This window comes from Glycine max, chromosome 9, assembly GCF_000004515.6.
Source record: "Glycine max cultivar Williams 82 chromosome 9, Glycine_max_v4.0, whole genome shotgun sequence".
NCBI classification, from domain to species: domain Eukaryota; kingdom Viridiplantae; phylum Streptophyta; class Magnoliopsida; order Fabales; family Fabaceae; genus Glycine; species Glycine max.
In genome coordinates this window covers 49,801,191-49,823,762 of record NC_038245.2, presented here as the reverse complement: position 1 = coordinate 49,823,762, position 22,572 = coordinate 49,801,191, and the positions used below count along the sequence as shown (strand labels likewise).

Here is a 22,572-nt window from a genome sequence, read left to right as displayed (position 1 = left end):
TAATAACTTTTAGTATCAGTTTTCCATTACCAACTAACTTTTAGTTAATTAATTTTCTCAAACATAATCAATATCAATCATCATTTAATATGATATGTTTTCACAACTGAGATAATTTTCTAATGGTTTTTAGATAGAAATCTAACACACATTATAATATATATTTTGTTATTTTTAAACATCTATATTAACAATCATAAAATTACGTCAATTGCACTTTCTCTTAAATAAGTTTTAACTATAAAACATAAAAGGGTGTGCGCGCACGTTTGCATGGGTAAAATTTCACACTTATTAATTATACACTTCAACCTTGTGCATCCAAAATTTTTAATTTGACAAATATGAGTAAAGAAATCAACATACTAATAATACCCTTTTCTACCATGTGCATCCAAATTTTCTTATATTCATTACGATCTTTTTTAGAATTCGATATAAAGTATAAACTTAAGAATAAATCAAATATACAAATTTAGAGATTAACTGTAACTGAGTCATAACATTTATTTAAGTATAAATTTAACTCAAATGTATTGTCCAACAAAAATATGATATCAATATAAAATGTTATCTTACTAATTAAGGGCAAATAATATTTTTCCTTTGGAACTCATTAAGTCATATTATTTTTATCTTACTCGAATGTATTTTTTTATGAATGGTCTGTTCTGCCTTTTGAGTGCTTAAAAGGATCACAGGATACTTGCAAAAATATGTTTTAATTTGCTGTGAAAATGCAGTTTTATGCAGATGCAGGCTTATGCCACAATTAGTGTACAGGTCTCATTATAACTGGTGGGCTTGTCAAACAATTATCTATGAGGAATTTGGATGTGTAAGGTTGAAGGTCAATGACATCATACTATATATGTAAATGGGTTATACACTTGTACCCCAAGATTTAATATAGTTTTACTGCTGATAATAAAAAAGGACAAGGAAATAATTTAGGTCAAATAAATTTAGCTTATCCTAATATTAATCAATTAGTTTTAAAAGAATTAAGTCTCAAAACGTGCATGGTACCCTTTGTATCCACATTTAATATACTTTTTTTGCTTATCCAAGATAAAAGGAAAAGGATATCAGTTAGGTCAAATAAATTTAAGTTATCCTAATTAATTAATTAGTTTAAAAAGAATTATAAGTTTCAAAAAGAGTTACTGCATGTAAGTCTCGAAACATTATATAACAGCCAATCACACTTACTTGAAATATGAACTACCGATGTAAAATTCTTTTAATTGGGTATGTTTTCATAAATAGGACAATTTCTTGTAGTTTTACTGTACGTTTTAGGAAGAAATTTAACACGCTTTATAATATACATTTTTGTTATTTAAAATTTATGTTAACAATCATAAAATTACGTGAAGTGTACTTTCTCTATTTAAGTTTCATCAATGAAAAGACTTTAATTAAGCGTGTACGTATACGTACGTGCATTTGCGTTTGTAAATTTACAAACTTAATTAGTATTAATTATATACTTCTACCTTGTGCACTTCAAACATATTACTTATATCCTTCCTCCCTTGTGCATTTATTTCTCATTGGTATCTGGAACTTGAAAAGTATTACGAGAGATATTTGTGGTTAGTCAGGGTTCAAAACAGAATAATATGTTCGACGTTAGCAATATTAATACATATATTGAAATATGAGTTTTCTTGCTTGAACCATGAGTACAAAAGAAACCTTCACCGGTGGATTCCTCCTAATTTTCATTAAATGGCTCAAATATTTTTCATTTTTGCTTTTCTTTTTTCTCTTTTTATGTTTATTTTTCCTTAACTCTCCCCTTTCTCTGTTTTGCAACACCATATTATATTGGGTTCGATTGAAACATATCTAAATATAGACTTGATTTTTATCAAGAGGCATTCATTTGCTTACGTACTATATATACATTCATAATGTGTTTCATGTTTTTTAGCTTTTGCTTTTTGCACTATGTCTCCTAAAATATCCAGGGACGGAGCCGCTCCCTAATGCACAACGCGTCATCATTATATACATTAAATATCATATTTATGTGTCATTTCTTTTTTTTCTCTCTCTCCTCCATCTACTAAATTTCCATCTTCCCCAAAAGGTTTCTATTCAGATTACTTTTAAATAGTTTTGTAGATATTTTAGTTTACGTTATAAGATTTTTAAGGTAATCTTAAGATTTTTCTGTTACATTATTTTGTTACGAATATATAATATATGTATTCTAAATTTTATACTGAAATATATTTTTAATCCTTATGTAAAATGAATGAGTTAGGCAATAATTATAATTTTCATTGCTTTAATTTCTTTTGTGAATAATTTAATTCATTATTTACTTTTAACTAAGAATTTACAATATTTTAAATTTGGTAGATGAATTAATTTTAATTATAATAAATTAAAATTTCTACTGCAATTATGATAATGCAAAAAATTATTTCTTCATCCTCTATAAAAAGAAGTAACTTTTTTTTTATCTATCTCATCCTATTCTTGTGTCACAAATTTCAAAATTTTCACCACTAGCTTGTATTGATTGTATTAAAGAAGAAGTCAATAAATATTTTTTTATTAAATTAATTTTAGATAAAAATTAATAAAATTTTATTATTATTAATTGTGCTTATCATATGTTAAATTTCGCCCCCTTGAAAAAATTTTCTGGTTCCACCCTTGAAAATATCCAACACATTTTAGTTGAACAACTTAAATTAATCATGAATTCATGATGGTTCGTAATTAAATCATCCATGTCATGCATGATGACGAGAGAAGCTCTGGCAAAAGTAGTGTTCACCTGGTGGGTTCGGCTTTCGTTCTAAACTCCCTTCAACATTAATTAATTTCTCTATCTCAATTAAAAAAAAAAAAAGCAATAACAACAATTGCATGTCCTTGTTAATTAATTCATGACCTAGTTGATACAAGTTTCACTAAGCAAAAATTCATACACATGTACCTCTCAATGCCTTGAGTGATGCGATTAATTGTATAGCCAAGTGAACCATGAAATCGCAACACCATATTAATAGTCTCATATTCGAGACATGACAAACCTGAAATCACAATTCTTATAAGCATCAGAAATAACCAAAATTAAAACTGGATAACTAATTCCTTTCATACAAGGACAAAGGAGTCAGGAGGGTCTGTCTTTTGGGCTTGTGTCAAGATTGGGATGGATGTAGGTATATTTGTTATTTCCACGCATATAATATATACTCACTTTTTTAAAGACATATTGCTTAATGTTTTTTTTACGTTGGCTTAATGCTTAATTAAAAAAAACCAATTAAGCAACCAAGTGTAATGCGCGTCAACAAGAAAATAAAGAAAAACAAAAGCGCGTGGCAACCCTACACGCCATTCAGGTTTTTTCTTCTTTCTTTTATTCAGGTTTGATATAAGAAAGCTTCACCCATCTATTCTTCTTACATATCACAAAACAACATCACTCTCACAAACGGAAACTAAACTACGTTTTTTATTTTTTCCAGACAATAATACTTTAATATTTGAGTGTGATCGATGGCATACCCAAACCCTTATCCGGCTCAGCCCTATCCCTCCGCCTCCGCGCCGATGCCGGCGGTTCCCTCCGCCGTGATCGGCCCCCAGTTCTGCGCGCCGTACCCGGTGGATCTGGCGGTGGTGAAGAAGGTGATGACCATCTCTGACAACTTCGTTGTCACCGACGTCAACGGCAACATCGTATTCAAAGTTAAGGGATCGCTCGCGACCCTCCGTGACCGCCGCGTCCTCCTCGACGCCGCCGGCAACCCCCTCGTCACCCTTCGCCGGAAGGTTTGTTATCTGCGTTCTATTTCTCTCTCACACGTGTTAGTTAATTTTGGGTATAGTTAAATTGCATGATCCACGCTGCATACACGTGTAGCTAGATGAATAAGTATGAAAAATATAAATTTGTTATTTTTTAAAGATAAATAGTTATTTTTTCGCTAAACGTAGAAAGTGTCTACAAATTCGTCTTCAAAATATATACATTTTAGTCCCAAAAATGGTTATTTGTCGGCCTATCTATACATTTAGGCACGCATGCTATCATAGAAGATCAAAATTAAATTATATTTTAAGTAAATAACTATTTTTTTATAGTAATAACCAACAGAAGTTAACAATAGATAAATTTGTCACATCTTTAAAACTAAAATTTGAATTTTAGAGGAATAAGGACAAATTTGTTAACTTTTTGCGGGTGAAAATAATTATTTATCCGTTTTTTTAAACTTAACTTTTAAAGCCTTCCTTTTAGGGACAAATTGTAGGACACTAATTAAGAAACTAATATTAGAATTTTTTTATTGAGATTTTTGTATTCTTTTACACTATCCTATAATTGTTTTCTACTTTATTTCATAATTATGATCTTTATTCTTTTATAGTTTAACTTATTTCTGAACTAATAAAAAAAGTCACCTGCTTTAATTGGTAAAATTTTATGACTAACGCTACTCTTTCTAGAAACCCTGCTAAGCTTTTTATGACGGACTACTATAACTGTTCTTGTAACTTTTGAAGTGTAAATTGCTTTTATGGCCCCATAATTCACAATCTATAGTTATTGAGTCTGATATTAGATGTAAATTGTCTTATTGATGCAGATAATGACGGCACATGATCGATGGCAAGCTTTTAGGGGTGAAAGCACAGATGCCAAAGATCTAATCTTTACTCTGAAGCGGTCGTCCCTTATCCAGTTTAAGACCAAATTACATGTGTTTTTGGCCAATAACACCAAAGAAGATGTTTGTGACTTTAAGGTCAAAGGTAGTTGGTTGGAACGATCCTGCGTTGTTTATGCTGGTGAATCTAACAACATCGTTGCCCAGGTAAAACGATCTCCTCTGTTTAAATAACCATAACAATCTCTCTCTCTCTTTTTTCCTTCTTTTACCAAAAATATAATCGGTTTTAATCAACTACTTTCAGTATTTATTCAAACAATTTAATTAGAATGTACTTTACAATGCCATTTGATCTTAGATTATTAGTAAGGTTGCTAACTTTTATATAAATTAAACTCAATATATTTTGTGGGAATGATATTGCAGATGCATAAAAAGCACACGGTTCAGAGTATTTTGATTGGGAAAGACCATTTCATGGTCACGGTTTATCCCAACATTGATTATGCGTTCATAGTGGCGCTAATCGTGATTCTTGACGAGATTAACGACGATGAGAAGGAAGATTAGAGGAAAGCTATACATTCAGCGAATCTTTTTGTTTGTTTAGGTGTTTCGTCTTTCTAATTTATGAGTGAATAAAAATATTTAAATTCGAGCTGCATTCATTTTTAATTTTTTATGTTTGGTACCATCTTAATTAAGATCCTAGGTTATTCTGTAGTGTGTGAAGATATTCTCACAAATTTTGATTTTTTTTTTTAACCGCCTAATTAATTTTCGATCAGAATTTAATCAAACTTAAATTATTTTTCTCTTCCCAAAAGTTATTGGGTTTCAGTTTCAATTTTCAACCACGGAGCGGTGAGATTTATTATTGCCTGGCGTAGGAATAACTAAGGCAAGTTTTATTGGCCATAAAGTAATAATCAAGTTGCTTTATAAGATACTTAAAATGGGGGGTTTTGTCAATAAGTTTTCCTTTTCTTTTTCTATTTATTACAAGTATAAATCATAAAAAAAAACAAGAGAAAATAACATACAAATTGTCAACGTGAAATTACATTTTTACTGCACACAAAAGAGTGTATAACTTTTTTTACTGGTCCGAGGGTATAAGCCGGTTTGTACCCGCTCACGAATCCGTCCAATCAAACCCTCTATCGTCTAGACCCGTCCTCGGATATTGATTATTAAAATTTAAAAGATATAAATTTATGAGATATATGTTACGCTATGAATAACAACATGAATTCATAAGAATAAAAACTATAACGTAATTTCTTAAGAGTTAAAATTGAAGTGTAAAATTTATTATATAAGCATAAACTTTTTACATTGATATAATAAATTATAAAATAAATAAAGATTATATACTTTTAGATTTATATGTGTGCCAACTAAGATTTAAAAATTGAATAAAAGGATCAAATTTTTATATATGAGATTAAAATTTTAAATTTAGTTTAAAGTTACCTTTTAAAATTTTAATTAATTGCATCATTTTAAAATTATTTAATTGTTTTTAAAATTAAAATATTGAATTATGAAAATTTTAAGAAAATTATGAAATAATTAACTTAAGTCATTTTTAATCTTAAATGTGACACATTAAAATATTTAATAATAATAATTAAGTATAATAAAAAATATTTTTAGAAATATTTTAATAAATTAAATTAATTCAATGTTAATTTACGATAATAATATAATGATATAATATGATAATAATAGAAAGTAAGTTTTTTTAAAAAATTAACAAATCAACTAAACTATAATAATAATAATAATAATAATAATAATAATAATAATAATAAAAGTTTTAGCGAGGTCAACTTCTATAGAAATTCTCGCAAACTTGATTTTTCAGTAATTAAGATTTTCCTTTCCCCTCACTCCTCCTCCTATTCAGTGTATTAGGATCAATCCTTATAGTACACCCTAAGGCATTCCCTATCTTCTTCAAAATTTATGCGTCATAGAACTCCAGTCTCTATAGTCTTTATAGTCTCGTGTTAAGGTGTTTTTGCCCTATTTTGTTTCCCGTAAGCTTAACTATCAAAGATCTCTTTCAAGGCTGACGAGCCTTTTGAACCCTAGCTAGGACAAAGGGGGTTAATAGACCCTTTCGTGTCATCCTCAAAATAGTCAAAAGTCCCTATTGAGATCCTCCTCTAGATTTTCATCCTCATCAATGCCCATTTGTTGATTAGAGAATCCTCCATTCACTTCAATGGTCCACCCAAATCATTTTGTATTTTGTCAAACACCTTTCACCATATATAGGAAATTTTCCACCAACTGTGTCTTTAATACATCTGAATGCAGGGTCGGCTTAAGGCCCAAGCAGTCCAAACAAAGACTTTACCAAAAAAGTTTTTTAGTACTAATATACCTTAAAAAAATCTTTGAAACATGATAATTTGTTGGATGTTGATGGATTAGATTTATATTTAGAATTAAATATCTTAAAGGAAATTATAGAATTGGAAAATGATAAACCAATTGACATTCTTAATTATATAAAAAGAATAAATTCTTTTCCAAATGCGTATATAGCTTATAGAATAATGTTAACAATACCATTATCAATTGCTTCAGTTGAAAGGAGTTTGTCAAAGTTAAAAATAATAAAAACTTACTTATGATCAACACTGTCTCAACAAAGATTGAACGGATTGACATTATTGTCTATTGAAAAAGAAATGTCAAATGAAATTAATTATGACAATTTAATCGATAATTTTGCATCAAAAAAGTCCAAAAAATTAATTTTAAATAAAACAATGATAATTTTAATAAACTATTTTATGAGTAAATAAAATGTCTCATTCTTAAATTTGTTTTAGACCTTATGATTGTTGATGAGATTAAACATTATTTTGATGAAATGGTGAAATTGGCGGTAGGAATGACATTAGCATTAGCATTGAGTATTGAGTATTTCTTAAAATTTTAAAACTCAATTAAAAATCATCCCATGGGAACCCTTAGGGGATGTTTGGTTTGTCCATTTTCTATTTTCATTTTCAGTAAAAACAAAAAAAATGCATTTGAAAATGTACTTGTTTTAAACTTTGAAAACATTTTCAGTGAAAACATTCTCAAGAAAAGACTAAAAACTGAAAACAAGGATTTTTCGTTTTCAATGTTTTCTATAAAAGGAAAACGTGGTGACATGAGTTGTAATTATTACCAACTTCGTTAGCAGTCTCGTCTCTGATACTCTGGACCCACCCATCACCTACCTTATTCTCCTTTAACATTTATCTCCCGAAATCATCACCAGTCCACAATGCACCACCACCTACTTCCAAACTCCATCATCAATGCCTCAAACAGCCACCACCCACACCTCCAAACACCAAACCATAATCCAAACCGATTGCATCGCCCTATCCTCCACAATCATCAGCCTAAACATCGACGACCCAACCTCCACTATCAAAACGCCGTGCTCCGCCACTTATCACACCAAAACCCTATTGCAACCTAAATTAGTCTAGTTAGTGGTTATGTTGGGGCTTCAACGATTTTGTTCCCTTCTGGGTAGGTTTCGTGGCGTCCTCAACTACTTGTTGGTGGTGAGGTGCAACGCCGACGAACAGGGGTGGTTCGATAGCACAGTGGAGGGTGGCGACGGCACAGTCTTGTGTGCTAGGGTTAATAAGGATTTTGTTGCTAATAAGGTGTTTGTTGAAATGCCTAAACCAATTTTCCAGAGCATACATTCTTATTGAATAGATGAAATGCCTAAACCAATTTTTAAGAAGTCAAACCAAACATGTTTTCAGAATTTTAATCTTTTAAAAATGAAAACAGTTTTTAGAAATTGAAAACAAGAAATGAAAACAGAAAATAAAAATGCAAACCAAACACACCCTTAGCTATTCAGCTAATTATTTTTATTGTTTTTAATCCACAACCTCATACTCAACATGTCGAGCTTATGTCTTTTATGAAAGACTATTTATGACACTTTGAACTGCAAGGCAACAAGAGCGAGGAACCTAGAATAGAAATAGAAGAAGTATATATATTTTTTTGGTTTGGAAGATGAGATAAGGTAAGAAATGAATATATTTAATAAATATGAAAGAGAAATTATTAATCCCTCTAGTCCTTTATATAAAAAATAAATGAATGTATTTTCTTAGTTGCTCTAATTATAAAAAAAACATAGACTCACTTTCAAATGTAATAATTGATGATAATTTTTTTTTCATACCTGTATTTCCTTGTGAATTTCATTAAAGAGATGCCAATTCATTCTTTATGCAAGTAAATATATTTATCAACCTATTAACAATATAAGTCACAACCATTGGTGAATAAAATTCACCCCTTAAATTATGTAGGGTTATTAAATTTAATACTATTACTTTAATCATTTAATCTTGTGAGTATTTTTAGATTAAAATTTGAAGACTAAATTATAATTTTGATCCCCTACATTTGTTGACATGACATTTATGTAAAAAATAATTAAATGAAATGAAAAGTAAAAAGTATCTTAATAGGAATTGAACTCATAAACATTTATTATTTATAGACAAAGTAATAAATCACTAAGACACTTGTTTTGTTTAGTTAATTACATTAATATTATTTTTTTATGTATCATTAATTATGAGTTATTATTTTTTTCAAATTATCAAAATTTACAAATTAAAAAATATTTAATATATAAATCTTGTTAGTTTTATTTTATATCATTTTATATGTTTTTACTTTGAATAGCTTACATATTTTTTTAACCAATTAATAATTAAATTTCATAAATTAATATGTAAATTATTTACATAATTTGTTTTGTAAATTGATTTTAATATACATATTTTTTTACTCTAATTATTTACATAAAATTATTCATAGACAAGACAATAAAATACTTGCTTTGTTTAGATAATTATATTAATATTATTTTCTATGTATCATTAGTCAAGAGTTATTATTTTTGAAATTATCAAAATTTATAAATTAAAAATATTTAATATATAAATATTTTTTAATTTTACGTAAATAATTAGTGTAAAAATAATTTGTATATTAAAATCAATTTAAAAAAAATTATAAATAATTTACACACTAATTTATGAAATTTAATTATAAATGAGTAAAATAAAATATGTAAACTATTTAAAATAAGTAATTAAAAAAAATTATATGTTAAATTTTTTTAATTTATAAATTTTGATTATTTGAAAAAAAAAATCTTGACTAATGATATATTGAAAATAATATTAATATGATTAACTAAATAAAACAAATGTATTATCGATTTATTGTATTCTTCATAAATAAAGAGTCATGAATTGAATTCCTATTAAAATATTTTTTTTTTATTTAATGTTTTTCACATAAACGTATTTAAAAATAGAGAGACCAAAATTTTAATTTAGTCAAATTTAAATAACTATCTATTGAAATTAACTTATTTATTTAATTTTTTTTATCTTGATTAATTAGTTATTTATTTTTTATAAAAAGAATGAACCAAAGTATTTTGATTGGGTTCAATCCATTAGTCTAAATAAGGATAAGATATTTCATTATATATAAGAAAAAAATTTCAAAATAAATTATATTTTAATTTTTTAACGTAACATTTATGATTTTTTAATTATATTCTTTATAATATTATTAAGGATGTGCAAAAAATAAAATTAAAAATGAATTAATGTTAATTATAAAGTTAATTATATGGAATTATTACTCTATTTTATTCATTAATTTTTCTTAGTTTGTAATAAAAGAATCTAAGACCACAATTATTAACATAGAGGAAATAAAAATAAACATTATTTTGAAAGAATTATTAGCAATATTAGGTTAAAATAAGTTGCGTCCCATTATAGTAAGCACGCGGTGCATGCAGAATTGCACATGCACGATAGCATAGCTGCGAACCCTAGGGATGTTTTTACGTTCTTGTTTCGCGAAGGAGAAATTCTCTGATCCTAGATCGGTCTTCTAATAACACTGAAAAGTGAAAATGTACCCCCACAAACACAACTGCTACCTCTCGTGTTAAATATATCGTTCCCTCTGAAACCATGGATGTTCGATTCCCTTTCTCCCCAGCTGAGGTCGCCAAAGTTGCCACGGTTCAGTTTGGAATTATCAGTCCCGACGAGATCGTAATTATCTCTTTTGTTTCGGAAATGCAATCGACTCTTTCTTTCCACTTTTATGGTTGTTGATTGATTCGTGAATTTGTTTGTTTTGTGTTTCAGAGGCAAATGTCTGTGGTGCAAATCGAGCACGGTGAGACAACCGAGAGAGGGAAGCCGAAGATCGGAGGATTGAGCGACCCTCGGCTCGGAACTATTGACAGAAAGCTCAAGTGTGACACTTGTACGGGCAGTATGGCTGAGTGCCCTGGCCATTTTGGCCACTTGGAGCTTGCCAAGCCAATGTTCCATATTGGGTTTTTGAAGACTGTATTAGCTATAATGCGTTGTGTTTGCTTCAACTGCTCCAAAATTCTAGCTAATGAGGTACTTTGCATAATACTGATCGAATTTGCTAGCTGTTTATGTGATTGTGAGAAATGAGAACACTCAGAATCTAATCTGAGTTCCATTGCTCGTCATTGGTGGTCAATTACTCAATTGGATTTTGAACTGTTTAATTGAGTCTGTTAAATAGATAGAAGGAAGGAGCTAGAGTGAAATTTGTTATCTGAATTCTTGTTTAAAATTGTAAGTTTAGGAGAATGAAAACTGAAATGTAATGTGTTTTCTTAAAATTGATTGCGTTTTATGCAGGATGATCACAAGTTCAAGCTAGCTTTAAGAATCAGGAATCCCAAAAATAGGCTGAGAAAGATTCTGGATGCCTGCAAAAACAAAAGCAAGTGCGAAGGGGGAGATGATATTGACATTCATGGTAAAGATACCGGGGAGCCGGTTAAAAAGAGTCGCGGTGGCTGCGGTGCTCAGCAGCCGAAGATTACTATTGAGGGGATGAAAATAAATGCAGAGTATAAAGCTCAGAGGAAGAAAAGTGATGACCAAGAACAGCTTCCCGAACCCGTGGAAAGGAAACAGACTCTTTCTGCAGAAAGGGTGATTGATCTAAATTCCGAATTTATATGACGAGCACTTTTTATTTTACGTCCACTGCTACATACAGGAACTGATGTAGTTGGTGACTTGTTATATCTGTTGAAGGTTCTTAGTGTTCTGAAAAGGATAAGCGACGAGGACTGTCAGTTGTTGGGCTTGAATCCTCAGTACGCTCGTCCTGACTGGATGATTTTACAAGTTCTTCCAATTCCTCCTCAACCTGTTAGGCCTTCTGTAATGATGGACACATCCTCCAGGAGTGAGGCAAGTGTTTTATGACACTGTTTTTGTGTGTTCTCGTTTTTTACAAGTTTTGCAAGTCTTTTTTATTTATTTTATAATTTTCTACTGATCATAATGCATACTATCATTTGCTGGAACACTTTTAATTTTTGTGTTATATGCTGTGACTTTTTTTTTTTTTTTGTCTCTGTTGCTTGTAGGATGATTTAACTCACCAACTGGCCATGATCATCAGGCACAATGAGAATCTGAAGAGACAGGAGAAGAATGGATCTCCTGCACATATTATTTCCGAGTTTGTGCAGTTATTGCAGTTCCACGTAGCAACATATTTTGATAATGAGTTACCTGGATTGCCAAGGGTACCAATTATATTTAGACTTTAGCAATCTATACTGATATATACCATGCTTCCTGTAACCTTCATTGAATCTTGAATTTTTCATAATGCTTAGAGTAATTGCTTTTTATATTTGTTTATTTATTTCTCAGGCTACTCAGAGATCTGGAAGGCCAATCAAATCAATATGTAGCAGGCTCAAGGCAAAAGAAGGCCGGATTAGAGGTAACTTGATGGGTAAAAGAGTTGATTTTTCTGCTCGAACAGTCATTACACCTGATCCAACTATCAACATTGATCAATTGGGAGTACCATGGAGTATTGCGTTGAATCTAACATACCCTGAGACTGTGACTCCATATAACATTGAAAGGTTGTATTTCAATATGCTTTTCCTGTTGCTATTGGTGCATTCTCTACAATTTTTAACAGAAAGTATTTGAAATGGAAAATTAAAAAACAGGTTGAAGGAACTTGTTGAGTATGGACCCCATCCTCCACCTGGAAAAACTGGTGCCAAGTATATCATTCGTGATGACGGACAAAGACTTGATCTCAGATATTTAAAGAAAAGCAGTGATCACCATTTGGAGCTTGGCTACAAGGCACTGTTTCTTAACAATGATAATATTGTTTTATTTGGTTTTCTCTTAATGCCTTATAATAGTTGTTAATGTTGTGGTTTTAGGTCGAGCGTCATTTGAATGATGGAGACTTTGTTCTCTTCAATCGTCAGCCTAGTCTTCATAAAATGTCTATCATGGGACACAGAATCAAAATCATGCCTTATTCTACTTTCCGGCTTAACTTGTCCGTAACTTCACCATATAATGCTGATTTTGACGGGGACGAAATGAATATGCATGTTCCTCAGAGTTTAGAAACCAGAGCTGAGGTGTTAGAGCTGATGATGGTGCCTAAATGCATTGTGTCACCACAGTCAAACAAGCCAGTGATGGGAATTGTCCAAGATACACTTCTAGGATGCAGGAAAATCACCAAGAGAGACACTTTCATCACAAAGGTATTTAGTTCAGCCTCATGGCTCTTATGCAGGCTATATAGATGTCTGATAAAAAAAAACATTTTCTTTTCTCCTTTTAACCAGGATGTTTTTATGAACATATTGATGTGGTGGGAAGATTTTGATGGGAAAGTTCCTGCTCCTACAATATTGAAGCCAGAACCATTGTGGACAGGGAAACAAGTTTTCAATCTCATCATTCCTAAACAAATAAATCTAATTAGATTTTCGAGCTGGCATAGTGATGATGAACGGGGACCCATAACCCCTGGGGATACCATGGTTAGAATTGAAAAAGGGGAACTACTTACCGGAACACTTTGCAAAAAGACTCTTGGAGCATCCGCCGGAAGTCTCATTCATGTGATTTGGTATGCAGCTTCAGTATATAATGGACTACTTGGTGCTATAATTATGACGCTTTAGGGAAGGTTTGGACCCTTTACGGGTCTACTGTCGGCAGCCTTACCTTGCATTTGCAAGAGGTTGATTCCGCAATTAGAACATGTGAAATCTTAGTCACATCACATGGCAGCAACTCTAATTGTTGCACCGAGGCTCTCTCTCCTTCAGCATCGGTGTATAATATAATAATTACACAAATATTTCTACTAGAAATTACTAGATGAATCTACCTTTACAGCCTCTTCCAAAGGAGAGGGATTGTTTTCTATTCTTTCAAACTCCAACTCTCAAGTGACTTTGTTAAATAATTTTATTATTATAATGCCACGGGGTGCTTTCTAATAATAGTGGTGAAACTTTGTGGCTCTGGAAACTGCTTCAATCAGTTTGTTTACTTGAATACAGGGAAGAGGTTGGCCCTGATGCAGCTCGGAAATTTCTTGGTCATACTCAGTGGCTTGTAAACTACTGGCTTTTGCAGAATGCTTTTAGCATGGGAATTGGTGATACAATAGCTGATGCTTCCACTATGGAAGCCATAAATCAGACTATTTCATTAGCTAAGGAGAAAGTGAAACAACTTATCAGGGATGCTCAAGAGAAGAAGTTGGAGGCCGAACCTGGTCGGACAATGATGGATTCATTTGAAAATAGAGTGAACCAGGTACGTACTTAATTTGGATTGCTTTTCACATTGTTGTGTTATATTATCTTTTTGGGGTAAAAATATGATGAATTTCATATTTGATAATAATTTTAGACTCTAAATAAAGCTCGTGATGATGCTGGAAACAGTGCTGGAAATAGTTTATCTGAGAGCAACAATCTGAAAGCAATGGTGACAGCTGGTTCGAAAGGAAGTAACATCAACATATCTCAAATGACTGCTTGTGTGGGGCAACAGAACGTTGAGGGGAAGCGAATTCCATACGGATTCGTAGACCGGACATTGCCTCACTTCACAAAAGATGATCATGGGCCTGAAAGTCGTGGCTTTGTGGAGAACTCATATCTACGTGGACTGACCCCTCAAGAGTTCTTTTTCCATGCCATGGGTGGTAGGGAAGGTCTTATTGATACTGCCGTGAAGACCTCCGAAACCGGGTACATTCAGAGGCGACTCGTGAAGGCTATGGAGGACATCATGCTTAAATATGATGGGACAGTTAGAAACTCTTTGGGAGACGTCATACAATTTCTCTACGGAGAAGATGGTATGGACGCTATTTGGATTGAAACACAGAAGCTGGATACCCTTAAAATGAAGAAAACAGAATTTGATAGGGTGTTTAGGTATGAATTTGACGAGGAAAACTGGAAGCCTAATTACATGCTTCAAGAGCCTGTAGAAGACTTGAAAACCATCAGAGAGTTTCGTAATGTGTTTGAGGCAGAAGTTCAAAAGCTTGAAGCTGATAGACATCAACTCGCAATAGAGATAGCCTCTAATGGTGACAATTCTCTGCCACTGCCTGTTAACCTCAAGAGGCTTATCTGGAATGCTCAGAAGACATTTAAGGTTGACTTCCGAAGGCCTTCTGATATGCATCCAATGGAAATTGTGGAAGCCATCGATAAGCTCCAGGAGCGGCTTAAGGTTGTTCCCGGCGAGGACGCCTTGAGTCAAGAAGCTCAAAAGAATGCTACTCTCCTCTTCAATATTCTGCTCCGCAGCACTTTCGCCAGTAAAAGGGTCTTGGAGGAATACAGGCTTTCTCGCGAGTCATTTGAGTGGGTAGTCGGAGAAATAGAATCAAGGTTCTTGCAGTCGCTTGTGGTCCCCGGAGAAATGATTGGTGTCGTGGCTGCACAATCAATTGGTGAACCTGCTACTCAGATGACTCTCAACACTTTCCACTTTGCCGGTGTCAGCGCAAAGAACGTTACTCTTGGTGTTCCTAGGTTAAGGGAACTCATTAATGTCGCCAAGAGTATTAAAACGCCTTCTCTCTCTGTGTACTTGAAACCTGATGCTGGTAAGACTAAAGAGAGAGCCAAGACTGTGCAGTGTGCTTTAGAATATACCACTCTCAGGAGTGTCACTCAAGCTACAGAGGTGTGGTATGATCCAGACCCGATGAGTACAATAATTGAAGAGGATGTGGATTTTGTCATGTCCTACTATGAAATGCCCGATGAAGAAGTTGCTCTTGAAAAAATCTCACCTTGGTTGCTTCGCGTGGAGCTGAATCGTGAAATGATGGTGGATAAGAAGTTGAGTATGGCTGACATTGCACAGAAGATTAACCTTGAATTTGATGATGATTTGAGTTGTATATTTAACGATGACAATGCTGAAAAACTTATACTTCGTATCCGTATAATGAATGATGATGCACCAAAGGGTGAGGTTCAGGATGAATCCGCTGAAGATGATGTTTTCTTGAAGAAAATAGAAACCAACATGCTGACTGAAATGACTCTACGAGGAATCCCAGACATAAACAAGGTTTTTATAAAAAATGCGAAAGTTCAGAAGTTTGATGAGAACGAAGGTTTTAAGTCTAATGGGGAATGGATGCTTGATACCGAAGGTGTGAACCTGCTAGCTGTGATGTGCCATGAAGATGTTGACGCGACAAGGACAACAAGCAACCACTTGATTGAGGTTATTGAAGTTCTTGGTATTGAGGCAGTTAGGCGATCTCTACTGGATGAATTGAGAATTGTAATTTCGTTTGACGGTTCTTATGTAAATTACAGGCATTTGGCTATTCTATGTGAAACAATGACGTATAGGGGGCATTTAATGGCAATAACACGTCACGGCATCAACAGGAATGATACAGGGCCAATGATGAGATGCTCATTTGAAGAGACAGTTGATATTCTGCTTGATGCTGCAGCATATGCAGAGACTGATAGCTTGAGGGGAGTCACAGAAAACATAATCTTAGGGCAGCTCGCCCCCATTGGGACAGGCCAATGTGCCTTGTATCTTAATGATGGCATGCTGAAGAATGCCATTGAGCTACAACTGCCTAGTTATACAGATGGTCTTGATTTCGGTATCATGTCTGGAGCAACTCCATATCATGAAGGCACCATGATGTCTCCCAGTTATCTGTTGAGCCCCAATTTACGCCTGTCTCCTAGTTCGGATGCACAGTTTTCGCCTTATGTTGGCGGCATGGCGTTTTCTCCTTCTTCATCTCCTGGTTATAGTCCATCATCCCCCGGCTATAGTCCATCTTCGCCCGGGTACAGCCCCACGTCGCCCGGTTACAGTCCCACTTCCCCCGGTTACAGTCCCACCTCTCCAACTTATAGCCCTAGCTCTCCCGGATATAGTCCAACAAGTCCAGCTTATTCGCCTACATCTCCCAGCTACAGCCCCACCTCACCTGCATACAGCCCAACTTCTCCTGCATACAGCTCCACTTCACCTGCATACAGTCCTACTTCTCCATCATACAGCCCCACTTCACCTGCATATAGTCCTACTTCTCCATCATATAGCCTGACATCTCCTTCCTACAGTCCAACTTCACCCTCTTACAGCCCCACGTCTCCCTCATATAGTCCTACCTCTCCTGCATACAGCCCCACATCTCCCTCATATAGCCCAACATCTCCATCTTATAGTCCTACTTCCCCCAGTTACAATCCACAATCAGCAAAATATAGTCCTTCGTTAGCTTATTCTCCAAGCAGTCCAAGATTGTCTCCCACATCTCCAAACTATAGGTGATTACTTCTCTTGATTCTTTTAATATTCATTTCTGGTACTGAGTGTGATATACAGAACCTTCAGAAATTGATATGCCAAAAATTCGAATCTCATTTTTTCAGTCTAGAACTTTGGTTTGAGGAGTCATTTTACTTTTTAGTAAATTCCATATTGTTCTTGTAGGGTGGTTGAATAAAGTCTATGGTCCTGTGTTTTCGGTTTCTCAATTGCATATTTATTTTGAGTTAATTCTTTACTCCAAGCATATGTATAATTTATTATTTTCAGCCCGACGTCTCCCTCGTATTCACCAACATCTCCTTCTTATTCTCCATCAAGCCCAACATACAGTCCCAGCAGGTAAGTTAACTTCATTTGTGCTCCTGCCAAGCCTTTAAACAGTAACAGAATTGGAGATTTTTCTTTTCTTCTTTTTTCTTGTGTTAAACTGAGGTTATTCATATGTGACTTGTTCCTTTTTTTCCTTCTAGTCCATATAATTCTGGTGTGAGCCCGGACTATAGCCCAACTTCCCCCCAATTTAGGTATGCATATTATTTATGTACAGATGGTTCTTTTAACAGCTGAAATTGTATGGAAGGCATATTGCTGAGCACGGTCTGTTCTTGTTATTTTTTCTGTTTGATCATTTGCAGTCCCAGTGCGGGTTACTCACCAAGTCAACCCGGTTACTCACCGTCGTCAACCAGCCAGGACACTCCACAAACTAGTGACAAGGATGAATGATAGAGCCACTAGATGAGGTAAACTAACAGCTTCTCTAAAGCGCTAATATATGGCTTATCTTATTGGATGGAACATTTAAGATGTAAATAGTTCAGAAATTCTTCACTAGAGACATATGTTGACAATAAAAAGTTCTTAATTCTCCATCTTCCACTCCCATTGTTTCAAAATTGAGCCAACATGTGTTTTAGGAAGATTTGCAATTGATGTACGTTAATTGGAAGAGTGAACCTAAGTTTTTTTTTAAAAAAAACTTTCAAGTAAATAATAAAAAGTTTTGGTAGTGGTTTCAAACAATCATTATTATACAAATGTAGTTGTCCAGGGTTTGTCAGTTCAAAAAGTTCTTCCTTGCTGCTGAACTGCGTTGGTCCAGGACTTGGCAGTAAAATCAAGTCTGCAAAAGAGCCACTAAGTGTAAGTTTTGCACAATTAGCGCATCTTACGGACACCATTCCGGATGGTCATCCAAGAGTTAAATTTTGTAATGAAGAGAGGCACTCTAAAGTTTAGGGGAACATTACATACATGATAAAAAAACATTTTTATAAGTAGAAACACTGTCCATCAAAGCAACAGTATCAAGTGACAAAATATCCCTACAACATCATGTTTGTTCTATTTAAACTAACTGAAGATATGGGAAGAAAATAATGAAAACATATGGGGACCCTCAATTTAGTAATCAGAGGATAAGGCTGCAGCACAGATGTAAGAAGAAGACATGTACACATCAATTTTTCTCTCAGTGACTCTTCATCTCTTTCTGGTTTTTTCCTCTGTAAAAGTATGGACATTGCCAACATGAATCCTGAAATGGTCAAATTAAGAATTGAAACCGTTGGAAAGGGAATATGAACCCTCTGCAAGCAGCATGCAATGTCCTTATCAACAATTACAATTCTTAATCTAATAACCATTCAATATCCATGTAGGCAGAGTCTACAATCTTACAGAAAAAAAAAATAGAAAAAGAGGAAAAGTCATGAGAAAAATGAAAGTTTAGTGTGACAATTGAAAGAGAATGAAAACAAGAAGCATGTAAACCATCCTATTATTTTTGTCATTTCCTATGATCTTTTTTTTCCACTTCAATAACTCAATTGGGGGAAAGGAGTTTAACATTAATCAATTCCTAACAATATTTTGCTCCAGGTATGCTTATTTGGTTACAAGCACATGAGTTTATTATGAAGCATGATTGAGGAGCAACTTTGAAAAAGCAAATGTATGCTATCTTTGAAACATAAGCATGCATCTCTTTTTGACCATTGGAATCTTCTACGGGGTTACTGCTTGTTGGGGGCTAATTGCCATGTGGCTTTGTTGGCTTATAACTGGGTTTCTTCGTTGTGCTTTTAATTGAAATGTGGTATATATTAGGCTATGTGCTTGAATCTCTCTTGTTGTATTACTCGTGTTCAGAGTCTTAAGTTGGACATAGTTTTGCTCAATTTAAGTGTTTTCTTATTAATTATTGAGATACTGTATATAGACAACAATTCTTTCAATAATTTATACAGTATTATTTTATTTTATGTGTTTATTTGTCTTTATTATCATATCATTTACTACATTTCAATTTTTTTTTTTTTTACTTTTCTCACTTTCTCTCTTTGTGGTAAGATTTGTTGTACAAGTATACTTTCTCTTAATTATTAATAAAATCCTTTGCTTGTCACAAAAAAAATCCTAACAATATTTCTTCTCAATTTATTGATGTGAAGAGTCTTGGCATACATGCTCGTACCATAAAAGCAGAGAAAAATTGAAAAAGAGAAATCATATTTCTATAATAAGGGTGTCACATTTAAATTTTCTAATTAATTAAAACTATTTATATTAACTGACATTTATAGTAAAACTATTGATTTTTTTAATAATTACATTAAATGTCACCCTTTAGAATTTCTAGTTAATCAACCGTGTAAAACCATTTATAGAAATTAAACTAAACAATAAAAAGGAAAAGATGATAAATTTTCACCATAAAAGAAAAGTTAGTTCTAGATGATACGATGCGATTTACCCTTAATAGCACTGGATAGTTTATCAAAGAAAATAGTACCTATTTTGCTGCGGTCAAAATAACCATTTGATTCTTGTAAATGATACTCATTTTAGAATTAGTCCTTCTATGAAAAATATCCCTAAGTTTTAATCATTAAATGTCCTTATACTGAATGGTTTGGAAATCAATTTTAAAAAAAATAGTTTTATAAAGCTAAATGATCAGTTAAAAAAGGCTATATGAATAGACAAAATGCTTTCTGTTTGCTTGTATGGAACATGTAAGTGAGGAGGAAGCTAACTTGGTTGTCACGATGCAATCACTTGTAATGTAAATCTCACAACCATCAAGGACGTCCGAATATCTATGGAAGTTGCTGTGTTTATTTAAAACAATTTACGCAAATTATACCCTAGGCATGAATATTTAATGCGTATATAGATGCTAATTTCGTGTAGCTTTTACAATCAAGGAGAAATCAAATTAAATTATTTTCATTTAGGTTGTAATTAAGATCTTTTCCTAAAAAAACATTGTCTAACAATTGAGGTATTAAGTATATGAGACTTTTTATTTATCATTCAATTAATCTTTCTCTCATCAGGTCATCATTTTGAGATAAAGATATCTTCAGGTGTGACACCATTTTAGAGAGTTCTTCTTAGAGTTTAATTTATTGAAATAATTAAGCCAAAAGTAACTTTTATATATGTATATATTAATGAAATATTAACAATAATTTTATTTTAATTGTCAACTGAATTGTAATTTTGATACTAACATTTAATTTGGAGTACAATAGAAAAATTATTTTTCATATATATGACAACTATCATATCAAAGTCATAAAAATGATTTTATATAGGATATATAACACTATTTACAATATATTATCTCCAAGATTCTAACTGTTGCAATCAGTTTCAGTTGACCACATTGATATCAATTATTCTCACAATACAACTTGTCAAGGAAGGAAATTTAAGAAAATCACATAGCACACACACACAAAAAATGTAAATGTTATTTCAGCTTAGTTAGTAGTACTATTCAAAAGTAACAAAAGACTCTGCCTCGTTCCAACACTCACCTTCCTTTGCAATGGCAAACCAATTCTCAGTTATCAGCCCTTCCTATTGTGCTCCTTATGCTCTCAATCTACAAATTAATACAGAGAAAGGTGTCACTTACGACATAAACGGTAACCCTGTCTTTTATGTAAAAGATGCTTTATTCACTCTTCACGATCGTCGTGTCTTGTATGATAATCAAGGAAACTCCATCGTAACTCTATACAAGAAGGTTTGGCTATTCGGGCTTCATATTTTATTCATTGATTTCCCTCGTTTAATTTGTTAATTATCTTTATTAATTCAATATTCCTAGCAAAATCTTTCGTTAAAAATTTTGATTTTAGCAACTAAATTATCCTTATATATTCTCATTATTCGATCTTATTTTTTTATTTATGTAGAATATGACGTTGCATGGGCGATGCCAAGTTTTCAAGGGTAAAAGCAACGATTCCTCTGAATTGCTCTTTTCGGTGAAGAGATCGTCAATGATCCAGTATAGTGTGATGAAATTAGATGTCTTCCTCGCTAACAACAGAAATGAAAATGTTTGTGATTTTAGAGTCAACTTTTGTAGAGATAAAAGCTCATGCATTGTTTATGCTTCTGAATCTCCTACAATTGTTGCCACGGTATGTAGTATTGTATTAATGTGTTCTTATATTGACATACGAACACAACACACATCAATTTAACTGTCTTTTTAATTAATACATCTAAATGAACATAATTGATAAAGTGTATCTGTCTCTCTCTCTCTCTCTTGTAGATGCAGATTAATGGCGGCCTCAATGTTTTGGTCTATCCCTACGTGGACTATGCATTCATTGTGGCACTACTTATGATTGTTAACGAGATGAAAGATTATTATGATGAACTGATGGATGTGGCCTTAGGAGTGACATTTGCCGCATTGGGTAATATAAATTAAATTAATTAGGAGCTCCCAAATAAGTTTACTCAGATTATGGACCAGATTAATATTAAGTCTTGGGCTTGATTTCAGTTAGAATAGATAGGGTTTGGTTTTCATTTTCAGAAAGAAAAAAAAAATGTGTATTTCGACTTCAATGTATGAAATAAAGTTGAAAAGTTAGTAATATTTTTTATAGATTTAACTTTTTATTCTGCAAAAAATCCACATTACAGAATTGACATGTTAACATCGTTCACGATATCATGATATATAATAACTTTTATTAATCTAACAATAATTACTTTTGTGATTAATCGCATGCTATTTAATCTGGAATTAAATAACATGTTCATGAAATTAAAGGTGGTGACACAAGACAAAGGAGACAGGAGAGATAAATGCATTTTATTTCGTTAATTAAAATTAA

General features: G+C 32.7%; 3 protein-coding genes across 4 annotated transcripts; all 3 read left to right on the top strand.

Annotated features, from left to right (window-relative positions):
- Positions 1-3,340: 3,340 nt before the first annotated feature.
- On the top strand, positions 3,341-5,310 carry LOC100817983 (protein LURP-one-related 10). Its single transcript, XM_003534612.5, has 3 exons — positions 3,341-3,804; positions 4,623-4,850; positions 5,073-5,310. Exons 1-3 carry the CDS (start codon positions 3,529-3,531, stop codon positions 5,214-5,216), a joined length of 648 nt encoding a protein of 215 aa, XP_003534660.1. The 5' UTR covers positions 3,341-3,528; the 3' UTR covers positions 5,217-5,310.
- A 5,392-nt stretch (positions 5,311-10,702) lies between these two features.
- On the top strand, positions 10,703-19,680 carry LOC100778777 (DNA-directed RNA polymerase II subunit RPB1). The gene is made up of 15 exons (XM_041005217.1): positions 10,703-10,801; positions 10,883-11,146; positions 11,417-11,716; positions 11,822-11,980; positions 12,160-12,321; positions 12,452-12,672; positions 12,763-12,904; positions 12,988-13,323; positions 13,408-13,694; positions 14,134-14,392; positions 14,489-17,415; positions 17,687-17,758; positions 17,890-17,943; positions 18,055-18,162; positions 19,301-19,680. Exons 1-14 carry the CDS (start codon positions 10,703-10,705, stop codon positions 18,143-18,145), a joined length of 5,373 nt encoding a protein of 1,790 aa, XP_040861151.1. The 3' UTR covers positions 18,146-18,162; positions 19,301-19,680.
- Positions 19,681-21,121: 1,441 nt separating this feature from the next.
- On the top strand, positions 21,122-22,320 carry LOC100778236 (protein LURP-one-related 15). Of its 2 annotated transcripts, none has more exons than XM_006587874.3 (3): positions 21,122-21,458; positions 21,631-21,861; positions 21,999-22,320. In XM_006587874.3, the coding sequence occupies exons 1-3, from the start codon at positions 21,258-21,260 to the stop codon at positions 22,158-22,160; spliced, it is 594 nt and encodes a 197-aa protein (XP_006587937.1). In that variant the 5' UTR covers positions 21,122-21,257; the 3' UTR covers positions 22,161-22,320. The 2 variants fall into 2 exon arrangements, with proteins under 2 accessions (XP_006587937.1, XP_040861150.1); XM_041005216.1 differs by having other exon boundaries at positions 22,005-22,313.
- Positions 22,321-22,572: the final 252 nt, after the last annotated feature.